Below are 23,422 nucleotides of genomic sequence, written 5' to 3'. Positions count from 1 at the left end.
ATCTCTAAGCTAATGTTGATAAACAGTGATAAAATCAGGATTCGAACCTACCAGTCCTAATTCTAAAATTGATGCTCTGAATGTAATAAAATATTCAACTTCTGAGTGGCATGTTATTTTACTGAATATTGGATATTTTTTCCTCAAAGGTATACTAATGTGATAAAAAGGTGCATGATGAAATTTTGCTCTCAGTTTGGTGTTTCTGATTTTCTAAAGATGAAAAACAGTTTTGTTTCGGCTGATTTTGATAGAAAACATTGCTAATTCTTACGTAGAAAATTTAAAGTCATATAGAAAATATAAAGATGGAAGTAAAAATTAATTGTAATTGCACTCGTCAGCATTTGGAATATTATCATTAGTAAATATTAGTTGAACACTTACTATATGTTTTACATGTATATTTCTTATAAACTTTCTAACCTCAATTTTTCTGTTTCCCCTCCTTTTTTTTTTTCAATAGTTTGGTTCTCTTTAGTTCTTGACTAGGTTTTTATACACATGTAGAATTTGGAGTATTATCACTACTTAATAGTATTGAATACTTACTGTGTATTAAACATAATACTGGATACTCTTATCAGGGGTCCCCAACCCCCAGACCACTGATATGCACTTAGGCTGCACAGCAGGAGGTGAGGTGAGCAGAGGGTGAGGAGTGAATCTGAGCTCCGCCTCCTGTCAGATCAGCAGGAGCATTAGATTCTCATAGGAGCATGAACCCTATTGTGAACTGTGCATGCGACAGATCTTGGTTGTGCGTTCCTTATGAGAATCTAGTTATAAATGTAATGCACTTGAATCATCCTGAAACCATACCCCCTACCCCCACCCCACCTCTTACCCCCCACAGGTCCATGGAATAATTGTCTTCTGTGAAACCAGTCCCTTGTGCCAAAAAGGTTGGGGACCGCTGCTGTATATGTATGTTTAATTCTCACAATAATTCTGTGAGGGAATTAGCAATATTGAAGTAATGTGCTTAAGATTATACAATTAGTAAGAGGTGAAAGTGAGTTTAGGACTTAGGGAATTTGACTCTTGAAATTTTGATCTTAACTAAAAGGCTGTACTACCTTCTTAGATCTCAGTTCTCTAGTAGCTGTTATTATTCCTTTAATTAAGAAGGCATCAACTTTTTTTCCCCCTGGAATCCTTTGAATGTGGTCAATTTGAGGACCAAATGTTGCTGTTTTCTCCTCTGTTCACTTGTTTCCCATTGGGCAGGTTCTGAGTCTATTGTCCATAACTTTATATTTCCTAGAATGATCTTTAAAAATCTAGAATAGAATTAGCCACATGTGGTAGCACATGCCTCTAGTCCTAGTTACTTGGGAGGCTGAGTTGGGGAGGATCGCTGGAGCCTAGGAGGTCAAAGTTACTGTGAGCTGTGATTGTGTCACTACACTCCAGCCTGGGCGACAGAGCAAGACCCTGTCTCTTAAACAAACAAACAAACTGGAATAGATGATGTTACTATTTTTCTTTCAGAATTCTCTAATACCATCTTTTAGTGGTTAAATGGAATCCGAACTCTTCACAGTGCCTCTGGATGATTTGGCTCTTGTAAAACCTTCTAACCAGTTATTATATTACAATATTCTCCAAACAGAATTAGAATATCTCTTTTACTACATGATTACTGAAAGTGATAAATAATTTTAAGTATTTTGTGATTATAAAAGTTATATAATCACCTTATAGGAGTTTTAGAAAAAAAGAAAACACTATATTTTACATGCTAGAGTTTAGCCTCTTTAGGGAAAAAAGGGAACCTTTGATGAAAAAGGAAATGACTGGCCGGGCGCAGTGGCTCAGGCCTGTAATCCCAGCACTTTGGGAGACTGAAGCGGGCGGATGACAAGGTCAGGAGATCGAGACCATCCTGGCTAACACGGTGAAACCCCGTCTCTACTAAAAAATACAAAAAACTAGCCGGGCGAGGTGGCGGGTGCCTGTAATCCCAGCTACTCGGGAGGCTGAGGCAGGAGAATGGCGTAAACCCGGGAGGTGGAGCTTGCAGTGAGCTGAGATCCGGTCACTGTGCTCTGCCTGGGCAACAGAGTGAGATTCCGTCTCAAAATAAATAAATAAATAAATAAAAATAAAAATAAATAAGTAAAATAAAATAAAAAAATTTAAAAAATAGAAAGAAAAAGGAAATGACCTAAGATCGAGGACATAAAGAAATTTCTACCTTGAGGTTAAGAGCTAAGGTTTTTAATCACCCTAATCTGAGTTCAGATTTGCTTTTTTACATACTATATATCCTTAAGTAAGTTGCTTCTCTAAGCCTTATCTTGTTCAAGTTTGCTAATAAAAATATATGTGAAATACATAGCACAGTGCCTGGCATACAGTAAATATTCAATAAATGACAGCTACAATGGAAAGCAAATTTATTTCAGGAGTTAGGATTTAAATGTAAAAGATTTATGGGATATTTTTTATTTGAGGCCAAAAATCGGGCATATACTGTAAAGTTCATGTGGTAGTTAGTAAACATTGAACATATTAATGGGCTAAATAAGGATTTAGATTGGCATAACTAATTTATAACGGACTAAGAAGTTAAGGACAAGTAAATTATTTGTCTGCATTTTGAATATTAATGTCATTAGCAGCAGTTATTAGATGGCAGAATTGTGTGGCAGAAGAACATGGCTATGCCTAGAGAAAAGGGGTGGTTTATAAAAAAGACAAATGAACCTTTATTTTTTTCAACAGACTAAGAAGTCATTACACATGAACCTGCAAAATACCATACATTTTGTCAGATCATGGATTACAAATATGTTGAAGAATTGCATCAAGTGGATATGTTCAAATCGAGCCTATCTTCTGTTTCTCTGAAATTGATTATATCCAAATTTTTTGACATTAAGTATTAACTGTTAGTCTCATTAGTTTTACCATTAGTTTCCATTTACAGACATGCCTTATTTTATTGTGCTTTGCTATTGCACATTGCTGATTACTGGATTTTTTACAAATTGATGCTGTTTGGCAACTCTGTGTCGAGCTAGTCTATCTGTGCTATTCATCCAACAGCATGTGCTTACTTTATGTCTTTATATCATATATTGGTAATTCTTACAATATTTCAAACCTTTTCATTATTATTATTTATCTGTTATGGTGATCTGTCATCAGTGATCTTTGCTGGTACTATTGTAATTGTCTTGGGGCACCACAAATCACACCCATTTAAGACAGTCTTAAAACTTATTACAACTTAATAAATATCTGAGTGTGCTACGAACTGGCCATTCCCATCTCTCCTCCTCTCCTTGGGAGGGGCCATTCCCCTGTCTCTCTATTCCCTGAAACACAGCAATATTGCAGTGAGGTCAATTAATAGCCCTACAATGGCCTCTCATGTCTCTCACTTTAAATAAAATGCTAGAAATGATTATGCTTAGTGAGGATGATATATCAAAAGCTGATACAGGCCAAAAGCTGGGCTTCTTGTGCCAAACGTTTAGCCAAGTTGTGAATACAAATGCAAAGTTCTTAAAGGAAATTAAAAGTAAACGATTACTCCAGTTAGCAAATGACTGATAAGAAGTAAAACAGCTTTATACTGTTAAGTTGAAGAAAGGTTTAGTGGTCTGTATAAAAGATCAAACCAGCCACACTGTTTGCTTAGGCCAAAGCCTGTTTCAGACAAGGCTCTAACTCTCTTCAATTCTGTAAAGGCCGAGAGAAGTGAGGAAGCTGCAGAAGAAAAGTGAAGCTAGCAGAGGTTGGTTCATAAAGTTTAAGGAAAGAAGCCGTCTCCATAACAGAAAAGTACAAGGTGAAGCACTAAGTTCAGAAGAGCTAGCTAAGAAAGGGATGAAGGTAGCTACTAAGCAACAGATTTTCACTGTGGACAAAACACCTTTTATTGGAAGAAGATACCATCCTACAACATTCCTAGCTACCAGGAAGTCAATGCCTGGCCTCAGTGTTACCAAGGACAGGCTGATTCTCTTGTTAGGGACTAATACAGCTGGTGACTTTAAGTTAAAGCCAATGCACATTTATCATTCTGAAAATCCTGGGACCCTTAAGAGTTATGCCAAATCTACTCTGCCTACGCTCTATAAATGGAATGGCAAAGCCTGGGTAATAGTGCATCTGTTTACAGCATGGCTTACTGAATGTTGTAAGCCCACTATTGAGACCTGTTTGAAGAAAAGAGTCTTTTCAAATTATTACTGCTCATTGATAATAAACCTGGTCACCCAAGAGCTCTGATCAGATATACAAGGAGATTCATGTTATTTTCATGCTTGTTAGTGAAATATTCATTTTGCAGTTTATGGATTAAGAGTCATTTGACTTACTATTTAAGAAATACTTCGTCTTATTATTTAATACATAAATTTTATTAGACTGTAGCTGCTATAGATAGTAATTCCTTTGATGGATCTGGGCAAAGTAAATGGAAAATCTTCTGGAATTCATCCACTATCGTAGATACCATGAAGAACCCATGTGATTCACGGGAAGAAATCCACATATCAGTGTTAACAGGAGTTTGGAAGAAATTGATTCCAATTCTCATGGATGACTTTGAGGAGTTCATGATTTCCATGGAGGAAGTCACTGCTGATGTGGTGGAAATAGCAAGAGAATCAGAAAGAGAAGCAGAGCCTAAACATGTGATTGAATTGCTACAATCTCATGATAATACTCCAACAAATGAAGAGTTGCTTCCTATGGATAAGCAAAGAAAGTGGTTTCCTGCAGTGGAATCCACTCATGATGAAGATACTGTGAACATTGTTGAAATGATAAAGGATTTAGAATATTACCTAAATGTGTTTGATAAAGCATTAGTAGGGTTCAATCCTGTGAGTAAAATGATATCAAACAGCATTGCTTGCTACAGAAAAATCTTTTGTGAAAAAAAGATTCAGTTACTGTGGCAAAGTTTGTTGTCTTATTTTAAGAGATTGCTGCAGTTACCACCCTCACCCATCAGTCAACATCCATGAACATGGAGACACAACCTTCTACTAGCAAAAAGATTGTAACTCACTGAAGGGTCAGATAATTGTTAGCATTTTTAAGCAATAAAGTATTTTTAAATGAAGGTATGTGCATTTTTGTTTTAGATATAATGCTGTTGTACAATTAATAGATTACAGTGTAGTGTAAATGTAACTTTTATATACACTCGGCAACCAAAATATTTGTGTGACTCACTTTATTGTGATAGCCACTTTACTGCAGTGGTCCGGAACTAAACCTGTGGTATCTCCATGGTATGCCTGTATTCATATCTGATAGGGAACAGTGTTCTTCATGTTCTTATTTTAAATTTTAAATTTACCTTCTACTTGAGCCTTTGCTTTTCAGAGTTTGATGCATAACCTTGAGTTTTTTCTTTAAATTAACAAGTTCAAACCTATTTGGGAAAGTTCGTAGAATAGTGATGTGTGTAGGTTCTCCTTGAAGATGGGGAATTTGACTAGATGAAGAGGTCAGTGATATACAGATACATAGGTGACCGGTAGAGCTAGAATGGAGCCTAGGCCCTTCAAGAGGTCAGTCTAATTTGTCTACTTTCTCATACTTTATTTTTAATCCTGATACATAATTGTTTGTACTGTTTAAAATACTCTCAAAAATTTCTTTGTGGTCAGGTGTGGGAGCTCACACCTATAATCCCAGTGCTTTGGGAGGCCAAGTCAGAAGGATTGCTTGAGGCTAGGAGTTGGAGACCAGCCTGAGCTACATAACAAGAACCTGTCTCTTCAAGAAATTAAAAAACAAAAATTAACTGTGTGTGGTGGTGTATTCCTGTAGTCCTAGCTACTTGGGAGGCTGAGGCGAGAAGATCTCTTGAGCACGGGAGTTCAGGGGTACAGTGAGCTATGATTGTGCCATTGTACTGCAGCCTGGATGATGAAGTAGGACCCTATCTCAAAAAAGAAAAGAAGGAATTCCTTTGACATCATATTCTGTATCTAATAGCTTCTTTTTTTTTCTCCTGCATGTTTATTTTTTAGCACTTTTATTGTGATAATTTTATGTATTTTAGCTTTTATGATTATAGATAATAATAACCAGTTATCCTCATATCGTCATGTATGTATGTACGTATATATGTATGTATGTATGTATGTATGTATGTATGTATTGAGGTGGAGTCTTACTCACTCTGTCACCAAGACTGGAGTGCAGTGATGCGATCTCGGCTCACTGCAACCTCTGCCTCCTGGGTTCAAGCCATTCTCCCACCTCAGGCTCCTGAGTAGCTGGGATTACAGGCATGTGCAACCACACCTGGCTAATTTTTATATTTTTAGTAGAGATGGGGTTTCACTATGTTGGCCAGGCTGGTCTCAAACTCCTGACCTTAAGTGATCTGCCTGGTTTGGCCCCCCAAAGTACTGGGATTACAGGTATGAGCCACTGCATCTGACTTGTTTCATGTAGTTATAATTACTATTTGTTTGATTAACATTATAGTGTGTATTAGGACATACGTCTTTAGATTGAATAATTTTTAAAAATGAGCTAGCTTCTCTCCATGTTTTGCAAGTATAAAACCTCTCATTTAAAGACATTTCTCTAAGAGTCTTTGCCTAATGTTTGCTCAAGTAAGTTTATTAATAAATTTATTATTTATATAGGTATGTCTTTGTATATTGAAAGATTTGTGAATATGTTTTGTATTTAAACGTTGTGATGTAAAATGTAATTATGTTATTTTATGGTTACATAATCAACTTATTTATTTATTTTTTCCCAGGAGGATAGCAAACAAGCTCAATTTTTAGCCTTGGCAGTAGTATACTTTATCTCTGTTCTTATGGTCTCCAAGTACAGAGACATTTTGGAACCCCAAAATGAAAGGCATAGCCAGTCATTTACGGAAACTGGCAGTGAAAATGGGAATGTATCACTCTCTGGTAAGTTTGCATTTTCTATTCCTTTGTACCAAATTTCAAATAAATGTTACTTACTTTTGATGGTTAAAATATTGATACTGGAATTTAAATCCATTTATGTGTAAATTAAGTGAGAGCATACATATATTTTTATTATTAACTAAATGTTTTGGCTTAAATATCGTGTAATTAATTGCATCTGGGATTTTTTTGTTCTTTAAATGAACCATCTAATTAAAGGTAAGTCAGAAAATGGTATCTTATACAAGTAAAGAGTCAAAAAATTTTATTGACTTAATTTGCTGTGAAGAATCACTAACTCCTATTCTCTTACAAGAGACAGACTTATAAACAAGTAACTACAATAACTGGAGTTTTAAAAGTAGCTGCCAGTTATAAAAGTATAGTTAGTTAAGTAACTGTTGCAGTTATAGAAGTAGCTGCCACCCAAAGGAGGCAATTTATTATTCACTCGACATTCATTCAATATCTACTGGATACTTGGGTATATATTCATGACTAAAACAAAACAAAAAATCAATGTTCTTATGGAGCTTATATTCTAATGGGAGGAGATAAAAAATATGTACATGTTACAAGTAAATTGTATAGTATTTTAGAAGGTGGTAAAAGTGCTTAAAAAAAAAAGAAAAGAAAATAATAAGCAGGGTAAAAATATAAGGAATGACCAGGAGTTATTGGGTATGGATTTTTCTCTGAGGGCAATGAGAGCTCATTGGAGGGTTTTGAGAACAGGAGTTACAGTTTATGTTTTTAAAAATACCTCTGGGCTGGGCGTGGTGGCTCACGCCAGTAATCCAGCACTTTGGGAAGCTGAGGCAGCTGGATCACGTGAGGTCAGGAGTTGGAGATTAGCCTGGCCAGCACGGTAAAACCCTATCTCTACTAAAAATACAAATATTAGCCGGGCGTGGTGGTGGGTGCCTGTAATCCCAGCTACTTAGGAGGCTGAGGCAGGAGAATTGCTTGAACCCTTGAACCTGGGAGGCAAAAGTTGCAGTGAGCAGAGATCCCACTCCAGCACTCCAGCCTGGGTGACAGAGTGAGACTCCGTTTTCAAAAAAAAAAAAAAAAAAGTAACTCTATATCCTGTGTAGAGGTTATAGAGGGCAAGGATAATCAGTGTCAGGTACTGCTGTTTACCACCTTACCCTGCAGCTTAGTGGCCTAAGACCACAACCATTTTCATCTTTCTTACATGATTCCTTGAGTTATATTTGGATAGGGCACAGTGGGCATGGTTTATCCCTGTTTCAGATGTTGTTTGCTGGGTCTGGAAAATCTAAGGTGACTTTTCTAATAGTGTATGTAGTGCCTCAGGTGGGATGGCTCCAAGAGCTGAGACTGACTGACTAAAACAGCTGAGCTGGGATTATATGTCTGCAGCCTTGATACTTGTTCTCAAATGAATTCCTGGTTTCCTTCATTAGTTTGGAGAGCATATCTGTCTCCATATCATCTCTCTACATGTTCTTTCCAGCAAGGTAGATCAGAAATAAGCCACACTTCTTACAGAGATGTTCAGAGATTCTGGGAATACAAGAGCTGCCAGACCTTCTTAAAATGTGGGCCAAGCACTGGCCCACTGCTGCTTTTGCCAGATCCTGTTGGTTATTGTCAGTCAAGCCTAGTCCAGCTTCAAGGGCTTATCAAGGGATGAGTACCAGGAGACATGGGGCAGTGGGATTATTGAAACAACCCTCCTCCACAACCAGTTAGGAGGATATTGCAGTAATCAGTAATCGAGGCAAGAAGTTATGGTGGGATGGATTAGGTTGGCAACTAGAGATGGTGAGAGGCAGTCAGATTCTGGATATGTCTTAGTGGTAGAAAAAACAGGATTTTAAAACATTAGCTGTGCATTGTGTGAATGAAAAAGGTAGTCAAAAATGATTACAAGGTACAGTGGAGTAGATTAAAGGTGAAAGAGATTTTCAGGGAAAGATAAAAAGAGAAGAAATTCAGTTTTCAGCATGTTGAGTTTGAGATGTTTTTTAGACATGTAAGATAAGTTGTAGGGTAGCAGTTGTATTTAATAGTTTGACTTTTTTGGTGGGGGGATAGTGGTATTTAAAACTTGGAGAATGAATGATATCATGAAGGGACCAAATGTAGATAGAGAACATAAGAGGAACAAGGACTGAGCCTTGTGTCCCTCCAGCTTAAGAAATCAGGGAGAAAAAGAGGTGAGAGATGTTAAAAAGGAACAATCAGTGAGGTAGTACAAGGAAAACAAAAAGAGAATGGTGTCCTGCAAGCTGAGGAAAGGAAGCATTGTCTAGTTGGAGGGAATAATTAGCTGCTGCTGTTATGTGAAGTCCTGTTAGGACTGAAAACTGACCATTGGAGTTAGCAAGATGAAGATTTTTTGGTGACCTTGATAAGACCATTTTTGCAAGAATGGGTTGAAACCCTGATTAAAGGGAGTGAGAATTAAATAGAAAAGGAGGCATTCCTCGTTGAACTGGATTTTAAGGATCATTGAATTATTTATGCTTGTAGAAGAGGTAACAAGTTTTCCAGCTGCAGTAACCATGTTTGAGGTAGAGCTTTTTATTTTATCCTAAAGATTGTGGACTTGGGCCAGGCGTGGTGGTGCATGCCTGTAATCCTAGCACTTTGGGAGGCCTAGGCTGGTAGATTGCTTGAGCTCAGGAGTTCGAGACTAGCCTGGGCAACATGGTGAAACCTCATCTCTACAAAAAAATAGAAAAATTAGCCAGATGTGTTGGCACACACCTGGGGTCTCAGCTACTTGAGAGTCTTAGGTGGGAGGATAGCCTAGGAGGTCAAGGCTACAGTGAGCCTAGATCACAGCACTGTACTCCAGCCTGGGCAACAGACACACACACACACACACACACACACACACACACACAGATTGTAGACTTTTTCTTATGGCCAATGACTTTCGACCTTGTATTGCTACCCATTACTTTAGATAATTTTTGCAAGTATTTATTTATTTTATTATACTATGTCTCTTGATAATAGGCGTATCCACTCAGTACATTTTATAGAATATGTAATTAGGTTTTACTCTTTTAGAACATGATGTATTTCATAATTCAAAACAGTAGATAGCTATTAGGATTGAATATACCTTTTAAAAATTAGTACTAAATTTTTGTTTATTTCTTCTGTTTCTGGGTGTGATATAGAAATCACACCAGCAGCATTCAGCACTTTAACTACGGCATCAGTGGAAGAATCTGAAAGCACATCATCTGCTCGAAGGAGGGACTCAGGCATTGGGGAAGAAACAGCCACTGGTTTAGGAAGCCATGTGGAAGTAACTCCTCACACAGCACCTCCTGGAGTCAGTGCAGGCCCAGATGCAATCAGCGAGGTGCTATCTACTCTTTCTTTAGAAGTCAATAAGTCTCCAGAAACCAAAAATGACAGAGGAAATGAGTTGGACACTAAGGCTACGCCGTCAGTTTCGGTTTCAAAAAATGTCAATGTGAAAGACATTCTCCGAAGCTTGGTTAACATACCAGCAGATGGAGTCACAGTGGATCCTGCCCTTCTGCCACCAGCCTGCCTTGGAGCCCTTGGTGATCTGTCTGTGGAACAACCTGTGCAGTTCAGATCTTTTGACAGGTACTGAAAATAGGTTTTCATTTTGGTATGTTTCTACATCTGACCCTTGAACAACATGGAGATTAGGGATGCTGACTCCCTGTGTAGCCAAAAATCCGCATATAACTTTTCACTCCCTCAGAACTGAACTTCCAATAGCTTATGTTGATCAGAAACTTTACTGATAACATAAACAGTTGATTCACACATATTTTGATTATTATATGTATTATATACTGTACTCTTACAGTAAAGTAAGCTAGAAAAAAAGAACATGTTATTAAGAAAATCATAAGAAAGGCCAGGTGCGGTGGCTTACATCTGTAATCCCAGCATTTTGGGAGGCTGAGGTGGGTGGATCACCTGAGGTCAGGAGTTCGAGACCAGCCTGACCAACATGGTGAAACCCAGTCTCTACTAAAAATACAAAAATTAACTGGGCATGGTGGCATGTGCCTGTAATCCAGGCTACTCCGGAGGCTGAGGTAGGAGAATCGCTTGAACCTGGGTGGGGCGGAGGTTGCAATGAGCTGAGATCACACCATTGCACTCTCGCCTGGGCAACAAGAGCGAAACTCTGTCTGAAAAGAAAAAAATCATAAGAAATATGTTACTGTTCATCAGGGGAAGCAAATCATCATAAAGATCTTCATCTTTCTTGTCTTCATGTTGAGTATGCTGAGGAGGAGGAAGAGAAGAGGTTGATTTTAGTATCTCAGAGGCAGTTGAGGTAGCAGAGGTGGAGAAAGTGAAAGGGAAAGCAGGAGAGGCAGACACACTTGGTGTAAATTTACAGAAATGCATTGTAATTTCTTTCTGACCTTTTTGCTTTTTTATTTGTCTAAACATGTTTCTATGTGGTACAAACCCTTCTTTCACCATTTGCTTTAGTTTCAGTGCCTGTGTCATAGAAGGGTCCATGTCATAAAAGAAGTTAAAAGCAGTCTTGAATCATTAGAATCCTTCTGCCAGATTGTCTAATGTCAGTTCATTTTCTGGTACTGCTTCTTCTCTGTCTTTCTCATCTGATAGTGGTTTGGATATTCTTGTTTCCATCAAGTTGTTTTCCCTCTGTTGATCCCTCTGTTGTTGTGGTATCTGTTAGTTCTTCAATTTCTCCAAGATTCATATCTTGAAACCCTTCATCCCTCACCTTTTTGTCATATCTATGATCTCTCATGATTTCCTTCATTAGTTCTGTCAGAAATCCTGTGAAGTCATGCACAACACCTAGACACAGTCTTCTCTAGGAGGAATTTATTGTTTCAAACTTGATGGTTTCCACAGCTTTTTCTGTAACAATGATCTTCAGTGGTATAATCCTTCTAGACTTTTATGATGTTCTGTTGGGTTCTCTTCCATAGTGTTGACAGTTGTTTCCTAATAATACCATGTGTAATGAACCATAAAGGTCCTTGTGACCTCCTGTTCTAGAGGTGGAATTAGAGAAGTTGTGTTTGAGGGCAGTTAGACCACTTCAACACCCTCAGTGTTGAACTTATGAAGTTCTGGGTGGTCAGCGGCATTGTCCAATAGCAAAAGAACTTTAAAAGTTAATCTCTTACTGATAAGGTGATAAGGTACTTCCTGACTTTAGGGACAAAGTTTCAATGGAACCAATCCAGAAAAAGGGTTCTCGTTGGCCAGGCCTTCTTGTATAACCAACATAGTTGCAGCTGGTGTTTGTGTTTTCCTTTCATGGCTCAGGGGTTAGCAGCTTTATATTATTAGATAAGGGCAATCGTGATCATAAACCCAACTGCATTTGCACAAAACAGTAGAGTTAGCCTATCTCTTCCTGCCATAAATCCTAGTGCTCACTTCTCTTCCTTGCTAATAAGTATCCTTTGTGGCTTCCCCCACCTACCCCAAATAGGTTACTTTTGTCTGCATTAAAAACCTGATCAGGCTGATCCTTTCTCCTCAATGTTTTTCTTAATGATGTCTAGGAACTCAGCTGCTGCCTCTTGGTTGGCAGAAGCTGCTTCTCCTGTTATCTTGATCATCCTCACTGGCATTAAATTTAGCTTTAGATTCTTCTTTAAGTTGACATATAATGACTTCAGTTTTTCTCAAATCATGTTAGAGTCTATAGGTATGCCTTTCTTATAGAAATCCTGCATCCACATAAAAGCTGCATTTTCAGTGCAAGATAAAGATATTTCACAAAAAATGCATTTTTTTCCCCGCCTCCTGGTGTCACTGCAGTAACAACTTTGCCAACTTCCTTTTCTTTTGTTACAGTGGTCCTTATGCTTGATTAATTTCTTTGGAAATGGCAGGCAACCACAGCTGCAGACCTCAATCTACAGTACATATCAAGCAATTCAACTTTTTCTTATAATGTCATGACTTTTCCCTGCTCCTTGGGAGCATGTCCAGTATTGCCAGTGGCACTTTGTATGAGTCCCATTATGTTATTAAAGGTTTATAGTATTGCACTAAACATGATGAAAAATATATGAGAAGTGGGAGAGATCACTTTTACTGTGATACACAGTTTACTGGAGAGGTGAACTTCCCAGTACTTTGGGAGGCTGAGGCGCGTGGATCATTTGAGGGTCAGCAGTTCGAGACTAGCCCAGCCAACATGGTGAAACCCCATCTGTACTAAAAATACAAAAAGATTATCCAGGTATGGTGGCGGGTGCCTGTAATCCCAGGTATTTGGGAGGCTGAGGCAGGAGAATCGCTTGAACCTGGGAGGTGGAGGTTGCAGTGAGCCAAAATCGCGCCATTGCACTCCAGCCTGGCCAACAAGAACAAAACTCCTCACCCCGTCCCCCCAAAAGAAAAGAGATTAACTGTGTTCTCTGAGATGACTAGCATCACACAGCATTTTAAGTGATGCTCACAATAGTGGAGCTCAATGCAATTGTGGCAGGAAGTAGCTATGAAGTTATTATAGTAGTATAGTATGGATTAATGTTAATTTTATACAGTTATGCTGTAATAATTGACATTTACATTGTTTACATTTCTTTTAACTGCAGATGGTACCATGTACTATTTCTAAGTGTTTGTGTGTATAATTTTTGATATATTTTGACTTATTTTCATAACCTCTGAGATTTTTCATTTTATGAATTTCTTTTTATCTTTTTGTCTGGATGCAGTGGCCCACACCTGTAATTCCAGCATTTTGTGGGGCTGAGGTGGGAAGATTGCTTGAGTCCAGGAATTTGAGACTAGCCCGGGCAACATGGTGAGCTTTTAAAATAAAAAGATTAGCTGGGCATGGTGATGTGTGCCTGTAGTCTCAGCTACTCAGGAGGCTGAGGTGGGAGGATCACTGGAGCCCAATGAGTTTGACACTACAGTGAGTTGTGTTCATGCCACTGCACCCCAGCCTGGGTGACAGAGTAAGACCCTGTCTTAAAAAAACTTTTTTAAAATTGATGCATAATGAGTGGAATTTATTCTGGGGATGCAAGAATGTCTGAACATACACAAATTGATCAGTGTGATACATCATATCAATAGGATGGAAGACAAAAGCCATATGATCATTTCAATTGCTGCTGAAAAACATTTGATAAAATTCACTATTTCTTCATGATGAAAACCCTCAAAAAACTGCATACAGAGGGAACATACCTCAACACAATAAAAAGCCATAAACAACAGATCCACAGCTAGTATCATTTGGAACAGAGAAAAACTGAAAGCCTTTTCTCTAAGATCTGGAATGAAACAAGGATGCCCACTTTCATTACTCTTATTCAACACAGTACTGGAGGTCCTAGGTAAAGCAATCAGACAAGAGAAAGAAAGGGCATTTAAATTGGAAATGAAGAAGTCAGTTGTTTGCAGATGATATGATCTTATATTTAGAAAAACTTAAAGAGTCCGTAAAAAAGTATTATAACTGATAAATTCAGTACAGTTGCATGACAAAAATTAGCATACAAAAATCAGTATCATTTCTATATGCTAACAGTGAGCAATCTGAAAAAGAGATCAAGAAAGCAATCCAATTTACAATAGCTACAAGTAAAATACCTAGGAATAAACAGCCAAAGAAGTGAAAGATCCCTCAATGACAGCTATAAAACATTGATATAAGAAACTAAAAAGGACCCCCAAAATGAAAGATATTTCATGTTCATGGATTGGAATAATTAATAGTGTTAAAATGTTCATGCTACCCAAAGCAATCTACAGATTCAATGCAATCTATATCAAAATACCAATGACATTCTTCACAGAAATAAAAAAAAAAATACTAGAAACTATATGGAACCACAGAGACTCAGAATAGCCAAAGCCATCTTGAGCAAAGAGAACAAAACTTCAAATTATGCTACAGAGCCGTGATAACCAAAACAGCATGATACTGTCATAAAAACAGATACATAGACCAATGGAACAGAATAGAGAACTCAAATAAATCCACACATCTCTTCTACAAGTGAACTAATTTTTGACAAAGGTGCCAAGAACATGCAATGGGAAAAGGACAGTCTTCTCAGTGGTACTGAGTAAACTGTATGTCCATATGCAGAAGAATGAATACCTTTATCTCTTGCTGTATACAAAAATCAGTTCAAAATGGATTAAAGACTTAAATCTATGACCTGAAACTATGAAGCTACTGAAAGAAATCGTTGGAAAAACTCTCCAGGACGTTAATCTGGGGAGATTTCTTGAGTAATACCCCAAAAGCACAGGCAGTGAAAGCAAACATGGACAGATGAGATCACATCAAGCTACAGAACTTATGCATAGCAGAGAAAACAATCAACAAATTGAAGAGACAACCCACAGACTGTGGATTATATAATAACCTTATATATTCTGGTTAACTGACAAGGGTTTTAATAACCAGAATATATAAGGGACTCAACTAACTCTATAGGAAGAAATGTATTAATAATAATTTAAAAATATTACTAAATTTTAAATTAAATAATTTATCATTTAATGTTTAAATGATAACTTTAAAATTTGATAAATTTTAAATGATAACTTTAAAAATTTAATTAAAATGATAAGTGATAACTTTAAAGTGATAACTATTAGGCTAAAGATCTCAATAGACATTTCTCAAAGACATACAAATGCCAAACGATTTTATGACAAGGTGCTCAACATCATTGATCAGAGAAATGCAAATCAAAGCAATGAGATATCATCTCACTCCAGTTAAAATCGCTTATATCCAAAAGATAAGCAGTAACAAATGTTGGCAAGGATGTGGAGATAAGGGAACCTTCATATACTGTTGGCGAGAGTGTGAATTACTGTGACCACTATGGGAAACAGTTTGGAGGTTCCCGAGACAACTAAAAATAGAACTAATATGTGTTTCAGCAATTTCACTGTTAGGTGTATACCCCAAAGCAAGGAACTCCGTTTATTGAAGAGACATCTGCACTCCCATGTTTATTGCAGCACCATTCAAAATAGCCATGATTTGGAAGCAACTAAGTGTCTACGAACAGATGAATGGATAAAGAAAATGTGGTGTATATATACAGAATGGAATACTATTAAGTCATAAAAAATAATGAGGTCTTGTCATTTGCAACATGAATGGAAGTAGAGAACATCATTATATTAAGTGAAATAAGCCAGGCACAGAAAGACAAACTTCACATATTCTCATTCATTTTTGGGAGCTGAAAATTAAAACAGTTGAACTCCTGGAAATAGAGGGTAGAATGAGAGTTACCAAAGGCTAGAAAGGGTACTGTAGACTAGGAGGGAAGTCGACATCGTTAATGGGTGCAAAAATATAGTTAGATAGAATCAATAATATCTATTTTTTTTTAGTACAACAGAGTGATTACAGTCAACAATAATTTACTATTCAGTTAAAAAATAACTAAAAGAGTATAATTGGAATGTTTGTAGCACAAAGAAATAACTGCTTGAGGTGATGGATACCCCATTTACTCTGATATGATTATGATTGCATGCCTGTATCAAAATATTAAATGTACCCCATAAATATATACACCTATTATGTACTCATGAGATTAAAAAGAAATGAGTGATATAATTTCCCTCAATTAAATTAGCAGAGGTTTTTAAAAAAATTACAGCTGTTATTTATGAGGATATGAGGAAACTTTTTTTTTTTTTTTTTTTTTAAACTGTTGAGAGTGCATATTGCTACAGTTTATTGGAGGTAAATTGGCATGTTAATTAAAAATTAAAATATATAAACTTCCACTCTGGAAGTTCATACAGAAGTAATAACCAAGTATAAAATGCTTTCTGCAGGTGGAATTGCCTATTTTAGTCTGTGAAGTTCTACCCTAAATGCATTTAGAATAGATAGATAACTATCTTTATTCCTACTTTAAAGATGTAGAAACTCAGTCACAGAGGAGTTAAGTAATAGCTTATGGCCTTATTACAATTAAATGGTGACACTAAACGACCTGTCTCTTTTGAATGATTTACCTTGCTGCATTTTATAGCAAAATTGTTTTATAATAGTGGAAAGTTGGTTTTTATAGCTGCCAATCTATAAATGATTGGTTACATGTATTATTTTTGAAAAACATAGTAAATATTATGCAGTCATTAAAGAGTAAAAGAGCACTGTCTAGAATGATACTGAAGACATGTATTTTTAAATGGAAAAAGCTGTGTCTGGTATAATTTGGAATTTGCTATTCTTTTTTTTGAGGTGGTCTTACTTTGTCACCCAGGTTGAAGTGCAGTGGTGTGATCTTGGCTTACTGCAACCTCGCCTCCTAGGTTTAAGCAATTCTTGTGCCTCAGCCTCCAGAGTAGCTGTGATTACCAGTGTGTGCCACCATGCCCAGCTAGTTTTTGTATTTTTAGTAGAGATGGGGTTTTGCCATGTTGGCCAGACTGGTCTCAAACTCTTGGCCTCAAGTGATCCAAAGTGTTGGGATTACAGGCATGAATCACTGCGCCTGTCCTCAATTTTTATTTATTTATTTTATTTTTGAGACAGTGTCTTGCTCTGCCCCCCAGGCTGGAGTGCAGTGGCAGTCATAGCTCACTGTAGCCTCAAACTCGTGGAATCAAGGGATCGTTCTTCCTCAGTCCCCTGAGTAGCTGCGACCAACATGTCCAGCTATTTAAAATTTTTTTTTTAGAGATGAGGTGTTGCTGTGTTGCCCAGGCTGGTCCTGAACTCCTGGCTTCAAGCGATCTGGCTGCATTGCCCTCCCAAAGCATTGGGATTCCAGGCGTGAGCCACTGTGCCCTGTCCATTCTCAATTTTTACAATTTATTTAGATTTGTTCGTGTTAGATTGAGTACTCAAAAATATGTGAGGCTATACTTTTAAATTTAATATGTGTTATTAATATAGTTACATTGTTTACTAATGATCCAAATTTTATATATTTTAGCATTTATTTCTTTTTTAAATATCGTAGAAATTAAATTTGTGCCTTACTGATGTCTTCAGTGAGTAGATCATGAACATATTTAGGAAATCATGCTTAGGCATAATACATTTTAAGGGGTTTATTGAAGTAGAAAACAACAGATAATTTTGATGGTAGCAATTTCCAGGATGTTCTGTAGAATTTGACATGTCTGGTATTCATTTAACAGTCTCTGATGGCAAGGAAACTGCTCTGTTTTTTACCCTCCCTTTTTTTCTTGGTTAGAGGCACCTTTTTAAAAACTTTCATGCTGCCGTGGGCTAGTGGAATATCTTTGGGAATTTCAAAGCATCCCTCTGATCATGTATTTATCTCAGGAATGCTATGTCAGAAATCACAACTCTCCTCATATCTTAAGTATTATCAACTTCCAAGGAATAGCTGGAAAGTTTAGAGTAACAGCTACATGAATAAAACCTTGCTGAAAGGCTGCCAGGTTATGGGCCTTTGTGAACACAAAGGTGTTTGTGTTCATTCCCATGCCAAAATTCTTGCTCTTATCTAATTTGAAGATCCTCTCTGATGATTAGTGAATGCCAGGAATTTATCTTGATAAAGTTCAAGGACTGGTCTGGCTTTTCAACTGGATCCTTAGGGACTAAAGTGGTAGGCTGAAATGCTCTTTTTTCCTTTAGTGAACTATTTATATGTTAAATAAAATAGCATTTGTGTGAGGGTTTGTGATATTTGAAACTGATATAATACTGAAATGGAACTTCTCAACTTTATTGATCTGGAAGGCATTGTTACTATTTGCCTATTGCCAGTAAATTAAAAGAAACTTTGAAATGAGTATCCCTTGTTCGGGGGAAAGAAAAAATCCAGCAACAGTATTTTCATTTGTTCTCTGTGGGACTTTAGGAAAATTACTTCTTTCTCATTTGTAAAATTAGCATAATAATATATACTACTAACCTCAAAGGTTGTCATAAATATAAATATGGTAATTTGTGTATGTTCTTAAGCACGGTGCCCCACAAATATTAAGTATTCATAGTGAGTTCATAAAGAAAAAAATGATAACAATTTTTATCTCTTTAGTATTTGGTTTATAATTGACAATTTGGGAAACTAGCTTGCATAATTGGTTGTCTGTCTTTCAAATTCCTTATGCTAAAAAGTTTGAAGCACTTTCTGCTAAAATTGATGTAGATATAAAAAATTCCAATAATTGTTCTTAAACATTAAAAAAGATTTCAATTTGTTTCTTAAATAGAAACTTGAGCTGTAGCCTGAGAAAGGTGCCAGAAATATCCCTAGCACATTGCCTGTCATGTAAAGTCTCAGTTTTGTCAAATGCATGTTGCATTTTCTCTGTGTTTTCCAATGCATCGTATAAAAAGATAAATGCTTAGTTTTTGCATGATAAATCTTAACTATTGGTAAGTTTAAAATTCTAGATTATTTTTGTAAACTGTAGAACATGCTTTACTAATTTAGATTTATACTTATATTTAACAAGATAAACACGATAAAGATCTCCTCTGTTGAAGATTTTAGTCTTTTACACTGAAACTTTATAATAATAATGACAATGATTGGTAAAGACAATGAAAATATTTCAAAATCTACCTACTGCTTCATGTCCTTTTAATGGGATTATTGTAACTTTGATTTTTCTTTGTTTCTGTGTAGCCTTAAGCTGAAGCAGTATTGTGTTAATTCCTTGGAATTGGTTTGAATCAATCAGTTAATTTGGAAATTGATGAATTTTATTTCTCTATTATGAACTAACTATGTAGCTACGTGAAAGAATGCAGCTTTTAAAAATTTATGAGCAGATATATTTTTGTGATTTTATGATAGTATATAAATTTATATGCTAGAGATCTTTATTACTGTTGCTTATAGATGATTCTAAAATTATGTTTAAATGTTAATATGATTGTAGTGATAATTGTACAACTTTGTGAGCCTACTAAAAATCTCTTAATTGTATATTTTTAGTGAATTAAATGGTATGTGAATTATATCTCAAAAGTTTTAAGAAAGGTCAACATGGGGAAACGGTTCAAATTCGAGGCTCTGGTGTTAGATAAACCTAGATTTGCATGGTAGTTCTACTGTTTACTTTGGTTATTACTTTACCTTTCTGAGGTTTAGATTTAAAATTTCTAAAAATTGAATTAATACGTACCTTAGGATTGTTTTGAAAATTGAATAATAATTCTTGGCATATTGTCAGTGCTTCATTTATCTTAGCTGCTATTAGAATTTATAATTTTATATTACCTAACAAGCAAGCAGGATTAAGAAGAAGACATCTTGGCAGAGGAGGCGTATATACAAAGGGTTGGAGTTGTGAAATGACACAACACACTTAGCAACCGTAAGAGCGTGTTGAAGAAGTGTGTGAGGAACATGCAAAATATAGATTCATGTAGAAAGCCATACTTCTGATCTGTCATTCCTGACAATAGGTGAAAGATCTTGGACAATAAATATTTCCTGAACTGAATAAAAGAATAAGACCTTATTTGTGACTGAGACATTAACAGCAAGAGGATGAAGGATTAGAAATGAATTTGAGTTTGTTTGTTGAGTTTAATTAGCCATGTCCTCTTGAATAAATAGGGATTGTGCATGTTTGGAACAGCTGTAGTAAATTCTGTTCTGTTACCAGTTTTCCAGTGTTTTATTATGAAAATATTCAGGCAAACAGAAAAGTTGAAAGAGTTGTACAGTGAACACCTGTAGACCCATCACTGAGATTCAACAATTAGCTTTTAACTCTGTTTGCTTCACCATGTATTCATCAATCAATCTTATTTTTGTAATGTACTTCAAAATTGAAGATATCAGTTCACTTCACTCTTAAAACGAAACCTATTTTGCTTTGTGTGTGTGTTTTAAAAAAAACTACAAAATGTATTATTAAAATATTGGAATTACATAATTTTCACTTTTGAATGCTTGTGTTGGGATCAAGTATCTAAGTTACTTTGTTTAGACACTGAATACTTTAAAGCTGTTAAGGGAATACTTGAAGCTTGCAGTTAGAGTACTGTCAACAAAAGATGTGATTAAATAAATGTGATTAAATATTTCAGCTAGCATGCAACTTTCTAACTGGAGATCAATACCTTTTTTTAATCTAAAATTTACATACAATGAAAGACACAAGTCTTAAGTGTACCGTTTGATGAGTTTTGACAAATTTACACATTTGTGTAACCCCAAGTCCCCATCATGATATCACTGGTCTTGAAAGTTCTCTGTCCCAGCCAATTCTGGTTCCTATATAGCCCCCAGAGGCAATTATTAATTCTGACTTTGTATACCATACATTAGTTTTGCCTGTTCTAGACATGCATGTTAAAAAAAAAAAAAAAAAACAACACCATAAAGTATATACTCCTTAGTATAAGGCTTCATTCAACATAATGCTTTTGAGATTCATCCATGTTGTTTGTTACCTTTTCATTTCATTCATCAGTAGTTTGTTAACTTTTATTGCTGAATAATATTCCATTCCAGAAGCATAGTACCATTTAAAATTTTCTATATCTGCATAAAGGACATTAGGGCTATTTCCGGCTTTTGCCTATTGTAAATAAAGCCTATATGAACATTATTGTATACATATTTTGTGGACATAAGCTTTCTTGAGGAAATTCCTAGAAATCAAAGTGTTGAGTCATAGCATAGATAGGTATATATCTTACATTTTGATTATAGAAAAAGCAATTGCACTTTTCTAAGTGTTCTTTTCTGTTGCTCCATTCAGTTCCTACTTATCGTATGAATAAACTAGATCTTGCTGGTTCTTTCTTTTGTGAACAAATGTGAAAGTAAATTCTTCATATTTTTCCTCCCTCCTCTGCACAAACATTGCTGGAAGTCAGTGATTTTCTTAAGCAGTGGGTTTTAAATTTCTCCTTCCAGTAGGAAATACTACAAATTACATTTCGTATTGTTTTTGAAGGTTAGTGTGTGACCACTAACACACACGTACACACACACATTCATGCACGCATGCACACACACACACACACGTCATATCTACTCCCCCTTAAGTCAATAATCTTCATCTGATATAAGCTGCCATGATTTAAGCACACGATTTTGGATTGGGGGCTCAGGTGGCTGTTGCTTCTATTTTTTAGTATATAGTTAACATTGGCAGTCACCCTTATAATGATGTGACACCAGCTACCCTCAAGTACGTTGAATAAGCCATGCCTAGCACAAGAGAACTTGATTTAATTGGCAACAGTCTTTGCCCTCACATGATAGGCACTGAAGTAAAACGAAACCTATTTTGCTTTGTGTGTGTGTTTTTAAAAATAACTACAAAAATGTATTATTAAAATATTGGAATTACATAATTTTCACTTTTGAATGCATGTATTGGGATCAAGTACCTAAGTTACTTTGTTTAGAAGCTGAATACTTTAAAGCTATTAAGGGAATACTTGAAGCTTGCAGTTATAGTACTGTCAACAAAAGATGTGATTAAATAAATTGAATGTTGAAGACTTCAGGCTTATGGTTAACACCAGGTAATTAAAAGTAAGCACTGCTGTGGGAATGCATTATATATCAGCTGTCCTCTTTACCTCATTAACTGAGTTTTTGCATGTTTATAGAGCCAACTTCAATTAAAAATGCCTTTTAAGTTATGACTAACAAGGTCTTTTAGTTACTGTTTGGTATAAAGTATTACATTTTAATTGAAATTGGTATATCATAAATATCTGCCTTTGAGTAAGGTACAAGATAAAGAACTTTGATTATTTGATATTTTTGCATATAGTTTTTATTCCTATGCATTACTTTTTTTTTTTTTTTGAGACGGAGTCTCGCTCTGTTGCCCAGGCTGGAGTGCAGTGGCCAGATCTCAGCTCACTGCAAGCTCCGCCTCCTGGGTTCACGCCATTCTCCTGCCTCAGCCTCCCGAGTAGCTGGGACTACAGGCGCCCGCCACCTCGCCCGGCTAGTTTTTTGTATTTTTTTAGTAGAGATGGGGTTTCACCTTGTTAGCCAGGATGGTCTCGATCTCCTGACCTCGTGATCCGCCCGTCTCGGCCTCCCAAAGTGCTGGGATTACAGGCTTGAGCCGCCGCGCCCGGCCTACTTTTTTATATATTATCAAAAGATACAGTCTTTGGGGTTTAAAAATGAAAAACTGGGTTGTATACATGTTAGCAAATTGCTTATATCTACTTTTTTTTAAGCTTATGAGAGTTCTAAGGTTTTATTATTTCAGATTAGCAGTGCTTTACAATTCTTGTGGAAACGTTGAATTTTCTGCCTTAATACTTTTGGTTATATTTTATTTGTTAGATAATTAAAGATAATCCTAAATTTTAAAAATACTATGTGGTAAATATAAGTTTAAATGTTAAAATGGATTGTTATATTTTCATAGTGAAATGCAGATAAAAATGGACAGTATTGAAGAGATTTCATGTTGGGTGAAAAGTCTAAATTGTACATCAAATTGTAATAAGAAAGAAAAATTAGAAAAATAAGTTAGCTATCTAGTTTCTGTTTTGAAATTCATGTAATTAATTCAAGAGATCAATTTGTATCTTTCAATATGTTTACTTT

At 36.1% G+C, this 23,422-nt stretch overlaps 1 protein-coding gene across 3 annotated transcripts in view; it reads left to right on the top strand.

Annotated features, from left to right (window-relative positions):
- LRBA (LPS responsive beige-like anchor protein) overlaps positions 1–23,422 on the top strand; it is a 779,214-nt gene that overhangs the window by 177,179 nt on the left and 578,613 nt on the right. For all 3 annotated transcript variants that reach the window (XM_030916318.1, XM_010372523.2, XM_030916327.1), the window contains exons 29-30: positions 6,752–6,911; positions 10,073–10,514. In XM_030916318.1, coding sequence (XP_030772178.1) covers positions 6,752–6,911; positions 10,073–10,514 — 602 coding nt within the window. The remainder of the gene's footprint in view (positions 1–6,751; positions 6,912–10,072; positions 10,515–23,422) is intronic.

This window comes from Rhinopithecus roxellana, chromosome 2 (assembly GCF_007565055.1).
Source record: "Rhinopithecus roxellana isolate Shanxi Qingling chromosome 2, ASM756505v1, whole genome shotgun sequence".
NCBI classification, from domain to species: domain Eukaryota; kingdom Metazoa; phylum Chordata; class Mammalia; order Primates; family Cercopithecidae; genus Rhinopithecus; species Rhinopithecus roxellana.
This window is presented reverse-complemented; position numbering and strand designations above follow the sequence as displayed.